Source organism: Caretta caretta, chromosome 5 (genome assembly GCF_965140235.1).
Source record: "Caretta caretta isolate rCarCar2 chromosome 5, rCarCar1.hap1, whole genome shotgun sequence".
NCBI classification, from domain to species: Eukaryota; Metazoa; Chordata; order Testudines; family Cheloniidae; genus Caretta; species Caretta caretta.
This window is the reverse complement of record NC_134210.1, coordinates 96,537,722-96,561,099: the sequence shown is the minus strand read 5'-3', so window position 1 is coordinate 96,561,099 and position 23,378 is coordinate 96,537,722. Positions and strand designations below refer to the sequence as shown.

Sequence of the window (23,378 nt, the reverse complement as noted above, 5' to 3'; positions counted from 1 at the left end):
TACATAAACGGCAAGGGGTACTTTTCAATCGCGCTGCAAGCACTGGTGAATCACAAGGGACGTTTCACCAACATCAACATGGGATGGCCAGGAGAGGTACAAGACACTCGCATCTTCAGGAACTCTGGTCTGTTTAAACAGCTGCAGGAAGGGATTTACTTTCCAGGCCAGAAAATAACTGTTGAGGATGTTGAAATGCCTATAGTTATCCTTGGGGACCCAGCTTACCCCTTCATGCCATGGCTCATGAAGCCATACACAGGCAGCCTGGACAGTAGTCAGGAGCTGTTCAACTGACTGGTTGAATGGTGGTAGAATGTGCATTTGGACGTTTAAAAGCGTGCTGGCATAGTTTATTGACTCAGTTAGACGGCAGCAAAACTAATATTCCCACTGTTATTACTGCTTGCTGTGCGGTCCACAATATCTGTGAGAGTAAGGGGGAGACGTTTATGGCGGGGTGGGAGGTTGAGGTAAATCGCCTAGCCTCTGGTTTCGCACAGCCAGACACCAGGGCGGTTAGAAGAGTACAGGAGGGCGCAGTGCGCATCAGAAAAGCTTTGAAAACCAGTTGCATGACTGGCCAGCCTACAGTGTGAAAGTTCTGTTTGTTTCTCCTTGATGAAACCCCCCGCCCCTTGGTTCACTCTACTTCCCTGTAAGCTAACCACACTCCTCTCCTCCCTTCGATCACTGCTTGCAGAGGCAATAAAGTCATTGTTTCTTCACATTCATGCATTCTTTATTAATTCATCATAGAAATAGGGGGATAACTGCCAAGGTAGCCCGGGAGGGATGGTGGAGGAGAGAAGCACCGGGAGCGGTGGTGGAGAAGGGAAGGACAAGGCCACACAGCACTTTAAAAGTTTAAAACTTCTTGAATGCCAGCCTTCTGTTGCTTGGGCAATCCTCTGGGGTGGAGTGGCTGGGTGGCCGGAGGCCCCCCTACTGCATTCTTGGGCATCTGGGTGAGGAGGCTATGGAACTTGGGGAGGAGGGCGGCTGGTTACACAGCGGCTGTAGCGGCGGTCTGTGCTCCTGCTGCCTTTCCTGAAGCTCAACCATATGCTGGAGCATATTAGTTTGATCCTCCAGCAGCCTCAGCATTGAATCCTGCCTCCTCTCATCACGCTGCCACCACCTTTCAGCTTCAGCCCTCTCTTCAGCTCGCCACTTACTCTCTTCAGCCCGCCACCTCTCCTCCTGGTCCTTTTGTGCTTTCCTGCACTCTGACATTGTCTGCCTCCACGCATTTGTCTGTGCTCTGTCAGTGTGGGAGTACAGCAGGAGCTCAGAGAACATTTCATCGCGAGTGCGTTTTTTTCGCCTTCTAATCTTCACTAGCCTCTGGGAAGGAGAAGATGCTGTGATCCTTGAAACACATGCAGCTGGTGGAGAAAAAAAAGGGACAGTGGTATTTAAAAAGACACATTTTATAGAACAATGGGTACACTTGTGCACAGTAAACCTTGCTGTTAACATTACATACATAGCACATGTGCTTTCATTCCAAGGTCGCATTTTGTCTCCCCCCACTGTGTGGCAAGCCCCTCCGCCCTCCCCCCTCCCCGTGGCTAACAGTGGGGAACATTTCTGTTCAGCCACAGGCAAACAGCCCAGCAGGAATGGGCACCTCTGAATGTCCCCTTAAGAAAAGCACCCTATTTCAACCAGGTGACCATGAATGATATCACTCTCCTGAGGATATCACACAGAGATAAAGAACGGATGTTGTTTGAATGCCAGCAAACATACACTGCAATGCTTTGTTCTACAATGATTCCCGAGTACGTGCTACTGTCCTGGAGTGGTAAAGTGTCCTACCATGGTGGATGGAATAAGGCTGCCCTCCCCAGAAACCTTTTGCAAAGGCTTTGGGAGTACATCCAGGAGAGCTGCGAATGCCAGGGCAAATTAATCATTAAACATGCTTGCTTTTAAACCATGTATACTATTTTAAAAGGCACAGTCACCAGAGGTCTCTTCTCAGCCTGGCGGGTCCAGGAGGCAGCCTTGGGTGGGTTTGGGGGGTACTGGCTCCAGGTCCAGGATGAGAAACAGTTCCTGGCTGTCGGGAAAACCAGTTTCTCCGCTTGCTTGATGTGAGCCATCTACAACCTAATCATCATCATCTTCCTTGTCCCCAAAACCTGCTTCCATGTTGCCTCCATCTCCATTGAAGGAATCAAACACCGCAGCTGGGGTAGTGGTGGCTAAACCCCCTAAAATGGCATGCAGCTCATCATAGAAGCGGCATGTTTGGGGCTCTGACCCGGAGCGGCTGTTTGCCTCTCTGGTTTTCTGGTAGGCTTGCCTCAGCTCCTTAAGTTTCATGCGGCACTGCTTCGGGTCCCTGTTATGGCCTCTGTCCTTCATGCCCTGGGAGATTTTGACAAATGTTTTGGCATTTCGAAAACTGTTCTGATAGCACAGATTCCTCTCCCCATACAGCAGTCAGATCCCGTACCTCCTGTTCGGTCCATGCTGGAGCTCTTTTGCGATTCTGGGACTCCATCATGGTCACCTCTACTGATGAGCTTTGCATGGTCACCTCTGCTAATGAGCTCTGCACTCACCTGCAGCTTGCCATGCTGGCCAAATAGGAAATTGAAATTCGAAAGTTCGCGGGCCTTTTCCTGTCTACCTGGCCAGTGCATCTGAGTTGAGAGTGCTGTCCAGAGTGGTCACAATGGAGCACTCTGGGATAGCTCCTAGAGGCCAATACCGTCTAATTGAGTCCACAGTACCCCAAATTCGACCCGGCAAGGCCGATTTCAGTGCTAATTCCCTTGTCGGGGGTGGAGTAAGGGAATTGATTTTAAGAGCCCTTTAAGATGAAAAAAAGGGCTTTGTCGTGTGGACAGGTGCAGGATTAAATCGATTTAATGCTGCTAAATTCGACCTCAACTCCTAGAGTAGACCAGGGCTAAGGGTTTAGTTAAGATAATATGTGAATAGGCCTTTTGTTGTTGTTGTTTATTCTTTTCCTCTGTTGTATTTCAATGGACAAATCATATTTTGTTTTGATCAAGCAGAAGCTGTTCTCTGTCACTGCACTTTCATATTGGTCACAAGCCCCCAGGGAGAAGTCTAAGCAGGGACCAAAACCCAGTTGGACATGCTGAGGACAGGGCTGGTGAAGAGGGTGCAGTATCCGAGGGACCTAGTCTAAGAGTTGGGGTAAACTGCAGGATTTCACCCTGAGAGAAGTACAAGTGTGGGCCTCTCACTTGGAAAGTATGCCCCCAGAGAGACTGGGTGAAGGGTCAAAGATACAAGGAACCATAACAACACGAAAAACTCCATACCTGATCTCAGATCCTCCTACTGAACTGAACTGTGTTCAGTGCAAGACCAAAGTATAGATGCAAAGGTTGCTTTAAGCCACTTTTACACCCTTCCAATCAGGGTGGCGATGAGGGACCGGGCTGGTCTCTGATGTAAATGTTCTAATTTATCTTGCAGTCCACAACCCAAGGGGTCTGCAGATGGGATTACTGGGGCACAGGGACACCTCAGTCCTGTACCTTTCTCCCAGGCACACTTTTTGCACTGGAGATCATTAGGGGTTGGTGCAAATTCTGTTCCAGTGGTTCTTTGACACCCAAGGATTCCCCTAAGTAGAAGACATCTTCAGGAATAAGAATAATCTGCCAGTTTTCTGGCTTCTTTGTGCTCTGCTGTCAGAGAGGGGCCAGGATCTGGCTTCTGTGCTGGGTACAGTCAACAGTGTCAGATTTATACATTTTGAAGAAAACACCTTTGAGAGAGAGAGAGAGAGAGAGTGTGTGTGTGTGTGTGTCTATAATTAGAATCAAGGTGTTAGGTGAAACATTAGCTACAAGCTCATAAAGACTATAAAAACAAATGTTTTAAAATTATTTGTTGGAAATAACATTTTATCACATCTGTAATGTATAATTGCTTAGTTACCTTCATATATACAGTAGATTTTTGAGACTAATTAAATAGCATCACTGCATCAAAAATTTAGCTGTCAATAAAGTTCCAGTCCTGCAAACATTTGAGTGTGCACTGCACTCTAAGTATGTGAGTAGCCAATGTGACTACTCATGTACTTAAAGTTAAGCAAGTGTTTAAATGTTTGTAGTACCAGGGCCTGTTTTACCGCTGTGAAAATAACTGGAATAATATTTATTTTCAAGGTTTAATTAAAAAAAACAACAGAGTGCTCTTCTTCCATATATCATTTGGACATAAATCTATTTTCTGCAGAATTTTTTAAAATATCTGAAACAGTAGTTACTACAGTCAGTGGGTACTGACCCTGCTATATGATCCTGATTCACTTGACTATAGCCAGGAAATAAATGTCAGTCTCTTATTAGCACTTCTATTTATCACACTTCTTTTACAAGTACATTTAATTGAAAAGAAGCTTCTTGAATTTTTCCCTCTGGGGGTAGCTGCAGTGTTCCCATATTTTTCTGGGAATAGTACTGTAGAGAAAAACAGAGAGATCAAAATTTTCCAGTGCTCTCTGTGGCATGCTCAGAGGCACTGAAGATTTCAGTACTTTCTAGTGGATGTATGAAAAAGACCGCAAACTGCTAGACAAGGTCATTCATATATCTCAATAAATCAGTTGCCAATGTAAAGACCTGACCAATAAGAGTAAGTCATGTGAATTTGAGCAGTTAATTGATTGACTAATTGTAGATCAAATTATTAGTGGCATACTGATATACGGGTCAAGGCAAGGTTATTGCAAGAAATGGACTTGCTTTGTAAAGAATGGTGGATATTTGGAGGACTAGTGAAAATGTTGCTTCCCAAAAGAGTTGGCAAACAGTGAGAGAACAGAAGTGCATCTATCCAATGGAAGACCTAAATTTGGGGGCAAGCAGGGTGACCACTTCTCTTCTCCCACTCCCCCCCCAATGGCTTTTAAGTGTATGAGAGGCATCTTATCAAGTGTTTTATCCAATTGACAAAAGGAGGTGTATGACACACATTTTCACACAAGGGTGGAGAGTGAGCCCACCCCTACTCAGCTAGCAGTGGTGGCTCGCTCGTCTTGCAGAGTTGGGCCTGGCTCCCCACTTCAGGGGTTGCGACATGGCACATGACACTGCATGGTACTGCAATCCCATGTGCCATGCAGTGCCATAAATAGGCATTTTAGTGCCCGGGGTGAGCAAGCATATTTGCACCCCCTACTAGAGCCCTACACTACTGGACTATTTTTTAATCCTGCTCCCATCCTGCCTTGCAATACCCACTCTCACCTGCTCCTGTATTGTGTCCTCAGGGTTTGGGGACACAGGCCAGGAGCTGCTCTTGGGCACCCCAGCCGCCCCCACCCAGGGCAATTGGAGGGTCTGGGGCTCCCCACAGTGGCCTGGGCTCCTTGGTTGTCTCTTACCATGGCCCAGATCCAGCTTTCTGTAGAGGGGGAAGAGAAGGAGCAGGGTGGCCACTGAGGGGTGGGTGGGCTCATGTGTCCTGCTTTTGCATTTTGAAAAGGGTGGTCACCCTACCTCTGGGTGGCCCTGATTGTCGCTGTGGGGTGAGTGCAGCGTGGGCTCAATCAGCCCACCACCAATGACCCATCGCCCTTCCTAGGTGCAAAACCTTGCTGTGCCACTGAGTGTATCTAATTAAAAATTAACCTCAAGGCATATAGATAAAATACAAATCCAAACTAATGGCAGAGAACAGATTTAGAAGCAAACACAACATAACGCAAAGATGCCCAGCACAACAGCTGTGTTAAAGATCTTTTAGTTTGTGCACTGAACACTATATAGACTCACTCATGGTTCAATTAAAATGTTCTAATTAGTACACTAATTGTCAAATTTCAATGTACAATTTCTGAAATCAAATCTATATTTTTTTTCAATTTCATAATCTAAAGAATGGGTATTTAGATTAAAGGTGACTTGTACTCCAGACTCTAAGAGTTATTTTATCTATAAGTTCTTGTTACAGTGTTCTATAAGATTCAACAGATGTCAGAAAATTGATCTCCCAAGAATCCCAGGGCATTCTAAAAATGGACTATGAATTAATCTTAAAGTTTTGAGCACAGTTTGAAAAATCAATGTTCAAGAACATCATTGACTTCCTACTACTGATCCCCCCCTTTTTTTTAACATAGGAGAGGTACAGTGTAGGCCTCGCATAATGATTTTGGCATAATGCCTTCCTTTATTGCCTGTGGATAAATCTCCCTTGAGTCTCCCATTAATTTCATCTAAATTCCAAGTTATGAGAAGCTGTATCAGTGCAGGAAAAGGCATATGAATTGCCCCACTGTAGACACATCCTACAAGGAAAATACAAGTGCAAAACTTGATCATTTTCTTAGCAAGGACCAACATGAACTTGAAATTAAACCTAAGCCCTTTCAGTTCTTGGGGATTAGTATATAAAAATAAACTCTTTCCAGAAACAGACAACAAAACAATGTTCTTCCTGCCACTAGCAGAGAAGTGTATTCTGCTGCTTTAGCAAATCATCACTCCTCGGCCTGGTCTACACTAGGAATTTAGTTTGGTATAGCTATGTCTCTCAGGTATGAAAAATCCACACCTCTGAGAGATGTAGCTATACCGTGGTGTAGACAGTGCTAGGCTGACAGAATAATTCTTCTGTTGATCTAGTTACTGCCTCTTGGGGAGGTGAATTAACTTCACCGAGGGGAAAAACAATTGACCCAGGCTCTGAGACTTGGCACCATGGTTTTTTCTATGCAGTGCAGACATACTCTGCGTGTGTGTTAGAGAACGAGCAATTTGGATGTGTTTGAGATGGTGTTGTGGGGACACATGATGTATAGTGGGTGGAATTTATGGATGTGTGGTGTGGGTGTGACGGATTTGGGGATATAGTGGATATGTGATATAGTGGGGTGGAATTGGGGGATGGAATGCGTTGTGGGTAAATTGGGGATAGGGATTATGGATGTTGGGGTATTTGTAAATGTGATGTATAGTGAGTGGGATTGGGGGTGTATGATGGCATAGGGCATGTGGACATGGTGTGCAGTGGGTGGAATTGGGGGACAAGGAGAGATAGTGAGTCATGGACAGTATTTGGGCATAGGGTATGAGGTGGGTATTTGGGAAGGTGGAGGTGGTGTGCACTGGGTGTAGTTGGAGACTGGGCAGTTGGGGATATGGTGTGTAGTAGGGCGAGTGGACAGAGCACTGGACTAGAATGTGGAAAGCTGGGTTCTGCCTCCCAGGTGAGCTGCAAGAGGGGCTCCCTGGGCCTTTGTCCTTGTCCCCACTTCACACTGTCCCCCACTTTGTACAGCGTGGTGAAGGGACAAAGGATGTATGAGGGCATAGCACGTGAGGGGACACAGGCTGAGCAGCCGCTCCAACGGGGAAAACGGTCGCGCCTCGGGTAACAGCGCGCGCGCCCCCACCAGCCACCACCCCGCTACTGTTTAGGTAGTAGCGCGCGCCATCGCGTCACGCGCTCTGCTCTCTGTCAGGCGGCGGTAAGACAGAACGACCGCTCCTTGTGCGCCTGCGCGAAGGGAGTCGCCCGTTGGGAGAGTCTGTGGGGGAGGGGGTGAGCCCGTCGCCGTGCTTCGGTTCCTACTTGCGGCTCAGGGTGGGGACCCCGCAGCCTCTAGTCAGGGAGAGGCCCGGGCAGGCGGAGGGGAGCCAGCGCGCGGCCCGAGGCAGCGGCGGCTCCCGGGCCGGGGCAGGATGGTGTTCGAGTCGCTGGTCGTGGACGTTCTGAACCGGTTCCTGGGCGACTACGTGGTGAACCTGGACAGCTCCCAGCTCAGCCTGGGCATCTGGGGAGGTAACGAGAACCCGGCCGCCGCTCCCCGATACCGCTCCGCGCGGGGCGGCAGGGCACTGCCCGGCCCCCCTTCATACCCCCACCCCGCGGAGCAGGCCCCTTCTCGCCCTCGGGACCGGGCGCCTGCCCCGCTACGGACAGGGTCCGTTCCCCCCCGGGGGCTCTCGGCAGCGCTGATCTCCTGGAAGGGTTTGGGGGCGGGCGGGCCCGGGGCTGCTGCGCAACCCACGCGCTGTTGTCCCGGGGTGTGGCCTGCTCCCCGCGCTGAGCTGGGCCCGCTGCCAGCTGTGCTCGCCTCGGCTCCGTCTCCTTTCGGAGGGTGAAGGGACGCTTCTGTCTGGGGAGGACTACGCTGTTGTTCAACCCAACGCGACTAATGGGAAGAGCCAAGAAAAACGTTCTCGTTTTTGGATTTGACAGCACTTACATAGAGCCTTGTCCATCGTTACAGTTCGTGTCCCCTGTTCCTGTGTCACGTTACTGCAAAAACAGGAAATTATGACTGCAGAACTAGCGAAATTGGGGTGGGGGGCTTTGGGGAGAAAGGCAATATCTGAAACTACTTCACTTTCTTTAAAAAGATCGTTTAATCTTAGTATTGGTGTCTCAGTTTGGCTGAAAACTTTTGAAAGCAGCTCTTGGCATCCACGACCAATGTACCCTTTAAAAACTCTAAAAGAAAGTTGCATTTTAAACACTCCCCTGCACGGTTTAAAAGCTAAACAGGTGAATTATTCAGAACCTGAAAGTGAAACTGCCTGTGAATAAAAGTGAATTAGACTTGATTGAATTTTCATTATCCAAGGATAGAGAAAAACAGGTAACAGTGTTAAATTTAGTATAGTTTCAAATTTAGTTATATAAAGTGAAAAGAGAAAACAGTTTTACTGTAACGGGATGATTTGTTAAGGATCTATAAAAAGTTGTATTATTTTGCTGGTTCAACATATAAACACAATGTGGAAGGTTTTATTAATTTGTTTGGCTTTTATTTCTTTTTACCTAAAATTTATCAGGAATGGCAAGAATGGTCTTCCCTACTTTTTTTTTTTTTGGGAGGACCTAGTGCAGAGGTGGGGGTGTGGTCAGGGATCAGGGGTATGGATAGGGGTCGGGGCAGTCAGAGGGCGGGTAACGGGGGTTGGATGGGGCAGCGGTCCCAGGGGGGCAGTCAGGACTGGGGGGGTGTTGGATGGGGTGGCAGGGGGCAGTTGGGTGGGGGGTCGGGGGTGGTTAGGGGACAGGGAGCAGGGGGTGGTAGGTGGGGTAGGAGTCCCGGGGGGGCCATCAGGGAACAGGGGGGTTTGGATGGGGCAGGAGTCCCAGGGGAGCCGTCAGGGGGCGAGAAGTGGGGGGGTCGGATAGGAGGCGGGGGCAGGGCCACGGCCACGCCTGGCTGTTTGGGGAGACACCTCCTCCCCTGCCCTCCGTACAGTTTTGGAAACCCGATGTGGCCCTCAGCCAAAAAGTTTGCCCGCCCCTGACCTAGTGGATGTCTGTCTGAAAACATTGTAACCAACTCTCTCTTGTCCAAGGTAGGTTTAAGTCTGTGTGAGCTGTGGTATACAGAAACAGGTAGTGTGAGTAGCAGTGATGACCACGCCACAAGCCCTGAAGGTGTGTACTGTAGTTGCTCCAGCTGCTGGAGCTATGTAGCCATCTGGGCTCACTCAAATGTCATGCATGCAGGAATCACAAAATAAACAGACCCTTTACTCCCAGTGTAGCTGGGGAAAAGGAGTTCAGTAAAGTAGCAAACAAGTCATATGTATGTGCGCGTGCACACAGATAAGGTGGGTGAGGTAATGTACTTTATTGGACCATCTTCTGTTTTGGTGAAAGAGAAAAGGTTTTGAGTTTAAATAGAGCAAGCTTGAAAACTTGTCACTTTCACAAACAGAAGTTGGTCCAATAAGGATATTACCTCACCCATCTTGTTTCTCTAATGTCCTGGAAGCAGCACGCATGTGTGCACACGCACGCAAAAAAGTCAGTTAATAACATGCTTTGTGGTTCTATATCAGCCTGAATCCACACTGGCCCCATTGTGTCTCTGGAGCATGCACACATTCTGAGACAGTCCTTCTCAGCTAGGGATTTTCATGTCTCTAGGGCCAAGGCTTTCTTCTTGAAGCCCTTCCTTATTCAGAGCCCCATCTGACCCAGGCCTTCACATGTTTGGGCCAGATTACAGGAGCTTTCCTTGGTCCCCTCAGGACCAGGACAGTCCTGCGTCTCTCCAGTTTATCTTGATGGCTTGTGTATCCATTTCCACTCCTGGGATTATTTTACTGGCTGAGGAAAAGGGATTCAGCTCTCATCGGAGAGAGAAGCTTTCAGAGTCCTAAAGTTGCAACAACTCAGTTCCCTGCTGGAGAGAGAGAATGGACCTTGAAAAGACTATTGCTAGCATATTTATTGTGAGTTTGTGTACCTTAATTGGAAGGACTGAGTTATTGAATCTTTAGTAAAGATGTCATATTTCCAGAATATTAATTGCTCACATTGTTGTTTCATTAGTTCTCCAGTTGTTGTACAGGAAGACAAGACCTGAATTTCTAATATAAAAAACTTGTAAAAACTTTCAGCTGCCCCTCTGTGTCACAGAGGGTAGAAGCTAATTTTTTTCCCCTTTGTAGGATATCTTTAAGACTTCCCCTAGCTGTTCAATCCAAACAATATTGGGCTGAATCTAATCTAACTAGAATTTTCTGCACTAAATGGCAATTGGTATCTTTCCCTATGGAAGGCAGTTTTGAGATTTGGCTGTAACATAATTGCATGTAAAATCTCACTTACTGATTGGTCTTTTCCCCACTTCCCTTGGAAGGAACACAATTCTACAGTCTAACAATTTAAATTGTAGCTTTTGTTTTGGAATATTCTGTAAAAATCTTCTTTGCTTACTTTCATACTTTTGTAATAAGTTTATCTTTCCTTCTTGATATTTACATACTTGACAATGCTATACTTTCTCATAGTGGGTTATTTAAGTTTGGTTCTTTTTAATTTTTTAACCAAATCCCTGTGGCCCTTATTCAATTTGGTGCATGGAAAGTGGGTTTTCCCCTGCGGATTCATTTTTCTGATAGCATTGCTCCCAGAACTGTACTGGGTAATCTGTGACACTGTTGGAAACAGCATCAGAGAAGGTTGATTTTCCCCGGTCCACAATGTGGTGCAGTTGTGGCATATGCAACCCAAAACATATCTTTCATATTTTGCATTACAGTGGAGTCGAATCTTAGGCGGGGGTTAGGTTCTAAAGTCAGTGCGTAAGGCGAAAATCGCGTATAGTCAAAATTACCCTTGAAAATCCCTTAAATCGCAAACCGGAGTGCCGCAGGGTAGCCAGGGGCATTGTCTATGATCAGCAACACTTTAAAGTCAAGTCCTTTCTCTTTGAGGTACCGCTTGACCACTGGAATGAAACACTTGTGGAACCAATCCAGAAATTGTATTTAAATAATGCTGCTGTCACCCAAGCCTTTTTATTTGATTGCCAGAACACAGGCAGGAGATTTTTTATTCTTGCCTTTTAGAGCACGGGGATTTGCAGCCCTGTAGAGCAAGTTCGGCTTTATTAAATGCCCAGCCGCATTGCCACAAGACAACACAGTCACATGGTCTTTAGCTGCTTTGAAGCCAGGGGCTTGTCTTTCTGATTTTGAAGTGTAAGTGTGATTGGGCATTTTTTTCCAGAAGAGCCCAGTCTCGTCAGCATTAAAAACTTGTTTTGGAAGATAGCCCTTTCCTTCTATGATTTTCTTTAATTGTTTGGGGTAGGCTTTTGCTGCCTCTTCATTGGCAGATGTGGCTTCACCAGTAGTCTGCACGTTTTTGAGGTTGAAGCGGTTCCTAAAACTGTTAAGCCAACCTTGGCTGGCTTTGAATTCCTTCTCATCAGAAGGCTGTCCCTCTTCGGTGGGAGGTTTCAACAGCACATAGAGGCTGTCTACACTACCCGCTGGATCGGCGGACAGCGATCGATCCAGCAGGGATCGATTTATCTCATCTAGTCTAGACACGATAAATTGACCCCCAAGTGCTCTCCCGTCGACTCCTGAACTCCACCGCGGCGAGAGGTGCAGGCAGAGTCGATGGGGGAGCAACCACAGTCAACTCACCATAGTGAAGACACCGCTGTGAGTAGATCTAAGTACGTGGACTTCAGCTCCGTTATTTATGGAGTTGAAGTTGCGTAACTTAGATCGATTCCCCCGGCCCCCCAAGCGCGGATAGTTGAATTCGCGTAAGTTAAATGCACGTATGATGCGACTCACCTGTATATGTTAGCCTTTCATTCCAAAAGATCTCAAAGGCTTTGCAAAATATATATGCTTTTCCCATTCAGATGTCACCATTTCTGTAGCAAAGGGTGGCAGTCAGTCAACAACCCTCCCCCCCACTATCTCATAAAGCCATGGATCTCTAATGACCAATTCACATTAACCAAACTAATGTTATGGAACTCAATTCTTTCACCTTAGAGGAATGAAGGCTTTTTGCCTTAATATTGAAAACAAATAACAAATTTGCTGCTTACAGTCTCTTGTATTACTACTTTCAAAGTACAGTATCTTAATCCTGATAAATATATTTCCTTTAATATTTGTCAAGTGAACCAGCTTGCATGGTTTTATATGAATTTTAAGTGACACCTAGATAATTGCATAATGATGGAGCAGTGAAATTCTTCTGGTCACGGTAACTATAGTGTCTTTGACCCTTGTATTAGAGCGTTACTTTTGTGAACTTCATGTCCATCCTAAACTTTAAATAAAATTTAGTCTCTGAAAGGTGAAATATGCTAACTTCAATCTTCCAAATGTCGCACTGAGCAAAGTGGTTGCAACTTTTTATATTTTTGTTTAATTATACTCCTTGGTTTAACATAAGAACATAAAACTGGCCATCCTGGATCAGACCAGTGATCCATCTAGCCAAGTATCCTGTCTTCCTGTGGTGGCCAGTGCCATATTCTTCAGAGGTAATGAGCTGATCAGGGCAATTGTCAAGTGATCCATCCCCTGTTGTCCAGTCCCAGCTTCTGGCAGTCAGACCTTCAGGTACACACAGAACATGTGGGTTGCATCCCTGATTGTCTTGGCCAATAGCCATCGATGGACCTATCCTCCATGAAAATGTCTAATTCTTTTTTGAGCTCAGTTACAATTTTGGCCTCCCTAACATCCTCTGGCAATGAGTTCCACAGGTTGACTGTGCATTGTATGAAGAAATACTTCCTTATGTTTGTTTTAAACCTTCTGCTTATTAATTTCATTGGGTTCTTGTGTTATGTGAAAAGGTAAATAACACTTCCGTATTTATTGTCTCCACAAGAATAAGGTTCATGATTTTACAGATCTCTATCATATACCTGCTTAATCATCTCTCTTCTAATCGGAACAGTCCATTTTTTGTATGGAAAATTTCTTTATGTGGAAGCTGTTCTATACCACAGTCATTTTATTGCCCTTTCTGTACTTTTTCCAATTTTAATATCCTTTTTTGAGATGGGGCGACGGGAACTATATGTAGTATTCAGAATTTTTTTTTTTCCAGGTGTCTGGCTCGTGGATCTTGGCCACAAGCTCAGAGTCTAATTGATTGCCATATTTGGGGTTGGGAAGAAATTTTCCCCCAGGGTTAGATTGGTAGAGACCCTGGTGGGTTTTCGCCTTCCTCTGCAGCATGGGTCATGGATCACTTGCAGGTTTAAACTCTTGTAAATGGTGGCTTCTCTGTAACATGAAGTCTTTAAATCAGGATTTGAGGATTTCAGTAATTCAGTCAGAGGTTAGAGCAGAGGTGGGCAAACTGTGACCCTTGGGCCACATCCGTCCTGCGGGACCGTCCTGCCCGGCCCCTGAGCTCCTGGCCCGGGAGGCTAACTCCCGGCCCCTCCCCTACTGTTCCCCCTCCCATGTAGCTGTGCCTGCTGTGACCTCCTACCGCTCTGAGCGGCATGGTAAGGGAGTGGTGGCGGCGTGCGCAGCGGTGGAGGGGTTGGGTAGGGGGTCCTGGGAGGCAGTCAGGGGACAGGGAGCAGGGCGCAGTTGGATCGGGCGGAGGTTCTGAGGCGGTCAGGGGTTGGGGAACGGGGAGGTTGGGAAGGGAACAAGGTGTGGGAGTCCCGGGGGGCCTGTCAGGGGATGGGGGTGTGGATAGGTCGGGGCAGTCAGAGGACAGGGAGTGGGGGGGGTTAAATAGGGGGTGGGGCGGTTTGGGGCAGGGGTCCCAGGAGGAGGCAGTCAGGGGACAAGGAGCAGGGGAGTTGGATGGGGTGAATAGGGGACGGGGGCCAGGCTGTTTGGGGAGGCACAGCCTTCCCTACCTGGCCCTCCATACAGTTTCGCACTCCGATGTGGCCCTCAGGCCAAAAAGTTTGCCTATCCCTGGGCTAGAGGTATATTACAGGAGTGGCTGTGTCAAGTTCTATGGGCTGTAATGTGCAGAAGATCAGACTTAAATGATCATGTTGGTCTCTCCTGACCGTAAAGTCTATGAGGTCTGGGTGTATCATGGATTTATAGTGGCATTATGCTATTTTTGTCCTATTTTCCAGAGGCGCGGACTCCATGGGTGCTCCGGGGCTGGAGCACCCACAGGGAAAAAGTAGACAAGCTCCGCACTCCTTGTCTCCTCCTCCCCCCCCCCTTCCCCGAGCGCGCTGCATCCCTGCTCCTCCCCCTCTCTCCCAGCGATTCTCACTCCCCCCACCGCCTAACACAACTGTTTGGTAGCTGTCATAAATATAAAGGGAAGGGTAAACCCCTTTGAAATCCCTCCTGGCCAGGGGAAAGCTCCTCTCACCTGTAAAGGGTTAAGAAGCTAAAGGTAACCTCGCTGGCACCTGACCAAAATGACCAATGAGGAGACAAGATACTTTCAAAAGCTGGGAGGAGGGAGAGAAACAAAGGGGTCTGTGTCTGTCTGTATGCTGCTCTTGCCAGAGACAGAACAGGAATGGAGTCTTAGAACTTTTAGTAAGTAATCTAGCTAGGTATGTGTTAGATTATGATTCCTTTAAATGGCTGAGAAAAGCATTGTGCTGAATAGAATAACTATTTCTGTCTGTGCATCTTTTTTGTAACTTAAGGTTTTGCCTAGAGGGGTTCTCTATGTTTTTGAATCTAATTACCCTGTAAGATATCTACCATCCTGATTTTACAGGGGGGATTTCTTTATTTCTATTTACTTCTAATTTTTATTAAAAGTCTTCTTGTAAAAACTGAATGCTTTTTCATTGTTCTCAGATCCAAGGGTTTGGGTCTGTGGTCACCTATGCAAATTGGTGAGGCTTTTTATCCAACATTTCCCAGGAAAGGGGGGGTGCAAGTGTTGGGAGGATTGTTCATTGTTCTTAAGATCCAAGGGTCTGGGTCTGTAGTCACCTAGGCAAATTGGTGAGGCTTTTTACCAAACCTTGTCCAGGAAGTGGGGTGCAAGGTTTTGGGAAGTATTTTGGGGGGAAAGACGCGTCCAAACAGCTCTTCCCCAGTAACCAGTATTAGTTTGGTGGTGGTAGCGGCCATTCCAAGGATAACGGGTGTAATAGTTTGTACCTTGGGGAAGTTTTGACCTAAGCTGGTAAAGATAAGCTTAGGGGGTTTTTTCATGCAGGTCCCCACATCTGTACCCTAGAGTTCAGAGTGGGGGAGGAACTTTGACATGGTGGCACAGTGGTGGGATTAACCTGAAATCATCTGAGATCCAGTTGAGATTTTTTGAACTAGAAATACAGATTTTAAAAAGGAAATTTTTTTTTCTTTGGAAAGAAAGTCCAGAAAGCAGCTTTGAAACTGAAAGCAGCTTGGTTTCTCTCTGCTTTGTGGCCAAGCAGAGACAAAAGGGGATTATCTTGTGAATTGCAGGTTTTCTTTGCCTGGAGGCAGGGTACTTAACTCCTGCAGGGAAATTCACAGTCTTCCAACCCATTGGTTTTTTTTCTTTTCTTCCTAAAAGTAAATAGGGGGTGTGTGTTCTACCCATTTGCTTTTTCTTTGGGCTGGGTAAGCAGGTTTCCAAGCAGTTGGAGGTTTTTTGCTTTAATTTGGGCCCAGAGCAGAGACAAGGGAATTGTCTTTTTCTGTAGGCTGACAATCACTATCAGAGAATAGGTATTCTATTGCAGCACAGCAAAATTTTACAGCCAAGTTTTGTTTGTTTATTTCTAAACCTCGGGTGTAAAGTTAGTAAAAACAGAGAGGTTAGAATGGCAAAATCCGCGGCTCGACTACAGCTCGAATTAGCCAAATTTCAGGCTGAGGAAAGACAAAGGGAACATGAAAGACAGATAGAACTCATGCAGCTGAAGAAGGAACAAGAAAGGGAGGCAGAACAACACCAAGAGGCTGCCCACAAGAGGGAAATGGAAGCAAGGGACAAAGAAATGGAAGCAAGGGCCAAAGAACTGGAGGAGAAGGAAAAAGAGAGGAAGCATGTGGAGGAGGTGGAGAAGATAAAGGCCCAGCAGAATATACCAACAAACCCTAGCAATCCTTCTCCAGGTACCACTTCCCATCCCAGAAAGTTCCCCACCTACAAGGCAGGTGATGATACTGAGGCCTTCTTAGAGAACTTCGAAAGGGCCTGCCTTGGGTACAACATCTCTACTGACCAATACATGGTAGAGCTGAGGCCGCAGCTCAGTGGACCCTTAGCTGAGGTGGCAGCTGAAATGCCTAAAGAACACATGAACAAGTATGAACTGTTTAAATCCAAGGCGAGAGTCAGAATGGGGATAACACCCGAGCAGTCTCGTCGGAGGTTCAGAGCCCTAAGGTGGAAACCAGACATGTCATTTACCCGACATGCCTACCACCTTGTGAAACATTGGGATGCCTGGATATCAGGAGCAAGTGTTGAATCTCCAGTAAATTTGCCCTTCCTAATGCAAATGGAACAATTCTTAGAGGGTGTTCCTGAGGAAATAGAAAGATACATCCTAGATGGGAAACCCAAAACTGTAATTGAGGCAGGAGAGATTGGAGCCAGATGGGTGGAGGTGGCAGAGAAGAAGAAAACTGGTCGCAGTTGGAGCGGAGACCAGAAGGGACCACCCCAGACCACACCCTATTACCGGGGGCCGCCCAAAGCCCCACCTACCTCCCAAAGAACCCTCCAGACCCCTTATCGTCCCACCACTCCGTTCTCCAGCAACCCTCCTCGCCCCAGTGACCCGTCAGCTGGACGATGTTTTAAGTGTAACGAGCTGGGGCATGTAAAGGCCAACTGCCCCAAGAACCCCAACAGATTACAGTTCATTGCACCGGAATCACACCAGAGGTCCACAGGCCCAGATACCTCCCAGATACCCTTGGAGCGGAGGGAAACTGTGAGTGTGGGCGGGAAGAAGGTCACCGCGTGGAGGGACACCGGAGCACAAGTGTCAGCTATCCATGCTTCCTTAGTGGACCCCAATTTAATCAACCTAGAGATCCAAGTGACGATTCAACCCTTCAAGTCCAACTCTTTCAATTTGCCTACAGCCAAGTTGCCTGTCCAGTACAAGGGCTGGTCAGGAATGTGGACTTTTGCAGTCTATGATGATTATCCCATCCCCATGCTGTTGGGGGAAGACTTGGCCAATCATGTGAAGCAGGCCAAGAGGGTGGGAATGGTCACCCGCAGCCAGGCTAAACAAGCCGTGAGGCCTAGCTCTGTTCCGGAAACTTCTATCAGGACCCAGTCAGAGGTGATGGACCTGGACCCCAGGCCAATGTCTGCAACAGCAGTAGTGGATCCAGTCCCAGAGACCCAGACGGAACCAGTCCCAGAACCGGAACCAGACGAACAACCAACACCAGACCCCATGTCAGCACTGAATCCAGTACTTGCAACCTCAACACCAGAGGGCCCCACCGAACCTGAACTGGCAGCAGCCGATAACCCGACCCAAGAGGCTCAGCCGGAGCCTGAATCCCAACATAGTGCACCAGCGGAGAGCGGTTCACAGTCAACAGAAACAGCTCCATCCCCTATATCGCTTCCAGAGGGACCAAGCCTAGGTCCACAATCCCATGAGGAACTGATGTCTCCAGCATCAAGGGAACAGTTCCAGACCGAACAGGAAGCAGATGAAAGCCTCCAGAGAGCTTGGACGGCGGCACGGAGCAACCCACTGCCTCTCAGCTCTTCTAATCGATCCAGGTTTGTTGTAGAAAGAGGACTTTTATACAAGGAAACTCTTTCTGGTGGACACCAGGAAGACTGGCATCCTCAGAGACAGTTGGTAGTTCCAACTAAATACCGGGCCAAGCTCTTGAGCTTAGCCCATGATCACCCTAGTGGCCATGCTGGGGTGAACAGGACCAAAGACCGTTTGGGGGGGTCATTCCACTGGGAGGGAATGGGCAAGGATGTTTCTACCTATGTCCAGTCTTGTGAGGTGTGCCAAAGAGTGGGAAAACCCCAAGACCAGGTCAAAGCCCCTCTCCAGCCACTCCCCATCATTGAAGTTCCATTTCAGCGAGTAGCTGTGGATATTCTGGGTCCTTTTCCGAAAAAGACACCCAGAGGAAAGCAGTACATACTGACTTTCATGGATTTTGCCACCCGATGGCCGGAAGCAGTAGCTCTAAGCAACACCAGGGCTAAAAGTGTGTGTCAGGCACTAGCAGACATTTTTGCCAGGGTAGGTTGGCCCTCCGACATCCTCACAGATGCAGGGACTAATTTCCTGGCAGGAACTAAGAAAAACCTTTGGGAAGCTCATGGGGTAAATCACTTGGTTGCCACTCCTTACCATCATCAAACAAATGGCATGGTGGAGAAGTTTAATGGAACTTTGGGGGCCATGATACGTAAATTCGTAAATGAGCACTCCAATGATTGGGACCTAGTGTTGCAGCAGTTGCTCTTTGCCTACAGAGCTGTACCACATCCCAGTTTAGGGTTTTCCCCATTTGAACTTGTATATGGCCGTGAGGTTAAGGGGCCATTGCAGTTGGTGAAGCAGCAATGGGAGGGATTTACACCTTCTCCAGGAACTAACATTCTGGACTTTGTAACCAACCTACAGAACACCCTCCGAACCTCTTTAGCCCTTGCTAGAGAAAACTTACAGGATGCTCAAAAAGAGCAAAAAGCCTGGTATGATAAACATGCCAGAGAGCGTTCCTTCAAAGTAGGAGACCAGGTCATGGTCTTAAAGGCGCTCCAGGCCCATAAAATGGAAGCATCGTGGGAAGGGCCATTCACGGTCCAGGAGCGCCTGGGAGCTGTTAATTATCTCATAGCATTCCCCACCTCCAACCGAAAGCCTAAGGTGTACCATATTAATTCTCTAAAGCCCTTTTATTCCAGAGAATTAAAGGTTTGTCAGTTTACAGCCCAGGGAGGAGACGACGCTGAGTGGCCTGAAGGTGTTTACTACGAAGGGAAATGTGCTGGTGGTGTGGAAGAGGTGAACCTCTCCATGACCCTTGGGCGTATGCAGCGACAGCAGATCCAGGAGCTGTGCACTAGCTACGCGCCAACGTTCTCAGCCACCCCAGGACTGACTGAACGGGCATACCACTCCATTGACACAGGTAATGCTCACCCAATTAGGGTCCAACCTTACCGGGTGTCTCCTCAAGCTAAAACTGCTATAGAACGGGAGATCCAGGATATGTTACAGATGGGGGTAATCCACCCCTCTGAAAGTGCATGGGCATCTCCAGTGGTTCTAGTTCCCAAACCAGATGGGGAAATACGTTTTTGCGTGGACTACCGTAAGCTAAATGCTGTAACTCGCCCAGACAACTATCCAATGCCACGCACAGATGAACTATTAGAGAAACTGGGACGGGCCCAGTTCATCTCTACCTTGGACTTAACCAAGGGGTACTGGCAGGTACCGCTAGATGAATCTGCCAAGGAAAGGTCAGCCTTCATCACACATCTCGGGCTGTATGAATTTAATGTACTCCCTTTCGGGCTGCGAAATGCACCCGCCACTTTCCAAAGACTTGTAGATGGTCTCCTAGCGGGATTAGGAGAATATGCAGTCGCCTACCTTGACGACGTGGCCATATTTTCGGATTCCTGGGCAGACCACCTGGAACATCTACAAAAAGTCCTTGAGCGCATAAGGGAGGCAGGACTAACTGTTAAGGCTAAGAAGTGTCAAATAGGCCTAAACAGAGTGACTTACCTTGGACACCAGGTGGGTCAAGGAACTATCAGCCCCCTACAGGCCAAAGTGGATGCTATCCAAAAGTGGCCTGTCCCAAAGTCAAAGAAACAGGTTCAATCCTTCTTAGGCTTGGCTGGTTATTACAGACGATTTGTACCGCACTACAGCCAAATCGCTGCCCCACTGACAGACCTAACCAAAAAGAAACAGCCAAATGCTGTTCAGTGGACCGGAAAGTGTCAGAAGGCCTTTAACAAGCTTAAAGCGACACTCATGTCTGACCCTGTACTAAGGGCCCCAGACTTTGACAAACCGTTCCTAGTAACCACAGATGCATCCGAGCGTGGTGTGGGAGCAGTTTTAATGCAGAAAGGACCTGATCAAGAATTCCACCCTGTAGTGTTTCTCAGCAAAAAACTGTCTGAGAGGGAAAGCAACTGGTCAGTCACTGAAAAAGAATGTTATGCCATTGTCTACGCTCTGGAAAAGCTACGCCCATATGTTTGGGGACGGCGTTTCCACCTGCAAACCGACCATGCTGCGCTAAAGTGGCTTCACACCGTCAAAGAAACTAACAAAAAACTTCTTCGGTGGAGTTTAGCTCTCCAAGATTTTGATTTCGACATCCAACACATCTCAGGAGCTTCTAACAAAGTGGCTGATGCACTCTCCCGTGAAAGTTTCCCAGAATCAACTGGTTAAAATCGTCCTTGAGATGTGGAAAATATTGTTAGTCTTTATGTACTTGGTAGTATATTTAGAGATGCATGTGTCTTATTAACTCTGTTTTCCTAGAGCTCCAGGAAGAAATCCCAGCCAGTGTTTCACCCTAGCTGAGATTTGGGGGGCGTGTCATAAATATAAAGGGAAGGGTAAACCCCTTTGAAATCCCTCCTGGCCAGGGGAAAGCTCCTCTCACCTGTAAAGGGTTAAGAAGCTAAAGGTAACCTCGCTGGCACCTGACCAAAATGACCAATGAGGAGACAAGATACTTTCAAAAGCTGGGAGGAGGGAGAGAAACAAAGGGGTCTGTGTCTGTCTGTATGCTGCTCTTGCCAGAGACAGAACAGGAATGGAGTCTTAGAACTTTTAGTAAGTAATCTAGCTAGGTATGTGTTAGATTATGATTCCTTTAAATGGCTGAGAAAAGCATTGTGCTGAATAGAATAACTATTTCTGTCTGTGCATCTTTTTTGTAACTTAAGGTTTTGCCTAGAGGGGTTCTCTATGTTTTTGAATCTAATTACCCTGTAAGATATCTACCATCCTGATTTTACAGGGGGGATTTCTTTATTTCTATTTACTTCTAATTTTTATTAAAAGTCTTCTTGTAAAAACTGAATGCTTTTTCATTGTTCTCAGATCCAAGGGTTTGGGTCTGTGGTCACCTATGCAAATTGGTGAGGCTTTTTATCCAACATTTCCCAGGAAAGGGGGGGTGCAAGTGTTGGGAGGATTGTTCATTGTTCTTAAGATCCAAGGGTCTGGGTCTGTAGTCACCTAGGCAAATTGGTGAGGCTTTTTACCAAACCTTGTCCAGGAAGTGGGGTGCAAGGTTTTGGGAAGTATTTTGGGGGGAAAGACGCGTCCAAACAGCTCTTCCCCAGTAACCAGTATTAGTTTGGTGGTGGTAGCGGCCATTCCAAGGATAACGGGTGTAATAGTTTGTACCTTGGGGAAGTTTTGACCTAAGCTGGTAAAGATCAGCTTAGGGGGTTTTTTCATGCAGGTCCCCACATCTGTACCCTAGAGTTCAGAGTGGGGGAGGAACCTTGACAGTAGCGCTTAGGACTTTCCAGGAGGGACGGGGAGGAGTGGGGATGCGGTGTACTCAGGGGAGGAGGTGGAGAAGAGGCAGGGCAGGGGCGGGGACTTGGGGAAAGAGGATGAAATGGGGGTGGGAAGGGGGAGGGGTTGGAGTGGGAAAAGAGGGGGCGGGGACTTTGGGGAAGGGGTGGAAAGGGGGTGGGGCAAGGGCGGTGCAGGGGCAGGGGTCGAACACCCATTGGGCAGAGGGGAAGTCAGCGCCTATGCTATTATCTGTCCCTTTCTTAATGGTTCCTAACATTCTGTTGGCTTTTTTGATTACTGCTCTGCATTGAGCAGATGTTTTCAGAGAACTAGTCACAATGATTCCAAGATTTTCTTGAGTGATAACAGCTAATTTGGCCCCCTCATTTTGTATGTATAGCTGGGATTATGTTTTCCAATATGCATTACTTTGCAGTCACCGATATTGAATTTTATCTGTCATTTTGTTGCTCTGTGTAATGGGATCTACAAACCCCATATTAAGCATAGATCGGGCTGGAGGGAGGGGAAGGAGGAGAGTCTCTTCTGTTTATAAGCAAGCAGCTTTATCACAATCCCGTGCAGCTCCCAATCATGGAGGGAGGCACCCACAGCTGCCACCAACAGAGGAAACAAGGCCTGCTATAGAGGGGAGAGTACAGAGAAGGAAAGGGAGGCATAAGAGCCTGGGATAGCAATGGGATGACAGCCCTGCACCAGGCTGCCTCCAAGAAAACAGCCAGAAGACTGAAGGAGACTGCAAGCACAAAAAGTAAAGGGCTAGCAGACTTAATTGGAGGTGAGGGTCCAGGAATTGACCGGAGAGCAGACTATGGCGGGTCAGTCAGAAGAAGCTAAGACCCCCTCGAGACCATACTGAGAGATGGTGACACCCAGTTTTGTGATATCTCTTTGTAACTGTTTGTAGTCAGCTTTGGACTTAACTGTCTTGAGTAATTTTGTATCACCTGCAAACTTTGCCACCTCACTCTTTACCCTCTTTTCCAGATCATTTATGAATATGTACAGATTCATTGGGGACCCAGCTGTTTACCCCTCTCCACAGTGAAAATTGACCATTTATTTCTACCCTTTATTTCATATCTCTTAACCAGTTACTGATCCATGAGAGGACCTTCCCTCTGATCCCATGACTGTATAGTTGTCTTAAGAGCCTTTGGTGTGGGACCTTGTTCAATTCTTTCTGAAAGTCCAGGTACACTATATCAACTGGATCACTCTTTCCACGTTTGTTTGATTTTCTCAAAGGATTCTTTTAAATAGATGGACGAGGCACGATTTCCTGTTACAAAAGCCATGTTGACTCTTCTATAACATATTGTGTTCATCTATGTGTTGGATAATTGTTTTCTTTTAACAAGGTCATTTTGAATTCTGATCTTGCCCTCCAAAGTGCTAGCAACCTCTTGCAGCTTGGGGTCATCAGCAGATTCTATTAGCATACGCTCCACTTATTTATCCAAGTCATTAATGAAAATATTGAATGAGTCCGGACTCAGGGCAGACCCTTTGGGACCCCATTAGATATGTCCTCCCCGGTATGACAGCAAACTACTGATAACTACTTTTTGAGTACAATCTTTCAACTAGTTGTGCACCTACCTTATAGTAATTTTATTTAGCCAACATTTCCCTAGTTTGTTTAAGAGAATGT

At 47.1% G+C, this 23,378-nt stretch overlaps 1 protein-coding gene and 1 long non-coding RNA gene across 8 annotated transcripts in view; one reads left to right on the top strand and one right to left on the bottom strand.

The window, feature by feature from the left end:
• Positions 1-717: 717 nt before the first annotated feature.
• LOC142072187 (uncharacterized) lies at positions 718-8,396 on the bottom strand. Its single transcript, XR_012668581.1, has 2 exons — positions 8,216-8,396; positions 718-1,388 (listed from the first exon to the last, which is right to left on the bottom strand). It is a non-coding gene; the product is annotated as an uncharacterized LOC142072187 (long non-coding RNA).
• VPS13A (vacuolar protein sorting 13 homolog A) overlaps positions 7,503-23,378 on the top strand; it is a 315,178-nt gene continuing 299,302 nt past the window's right edge. For 4 of the 7 annotated variants that reach the window (XM_075128708.1, XM_075128710.1, XM_075128707.1 and 1 more), the window contains exon 1: positions 7,503-7,788. In XM_075128708.1, coding sequence (XP_074984809.1) covers positions 7,689-7,788 — 100 coding nt within the window. In that variant the 5' untranslated portion in view covers positions 7,503-7,688. The remainder of the gene's footprint in view (positions 7,789-23,378) is intronic. The other 3 variants (XM_075128711.1, XM_075128709.1, XM_075128713.1) reach the window with 1 other exon arrangement.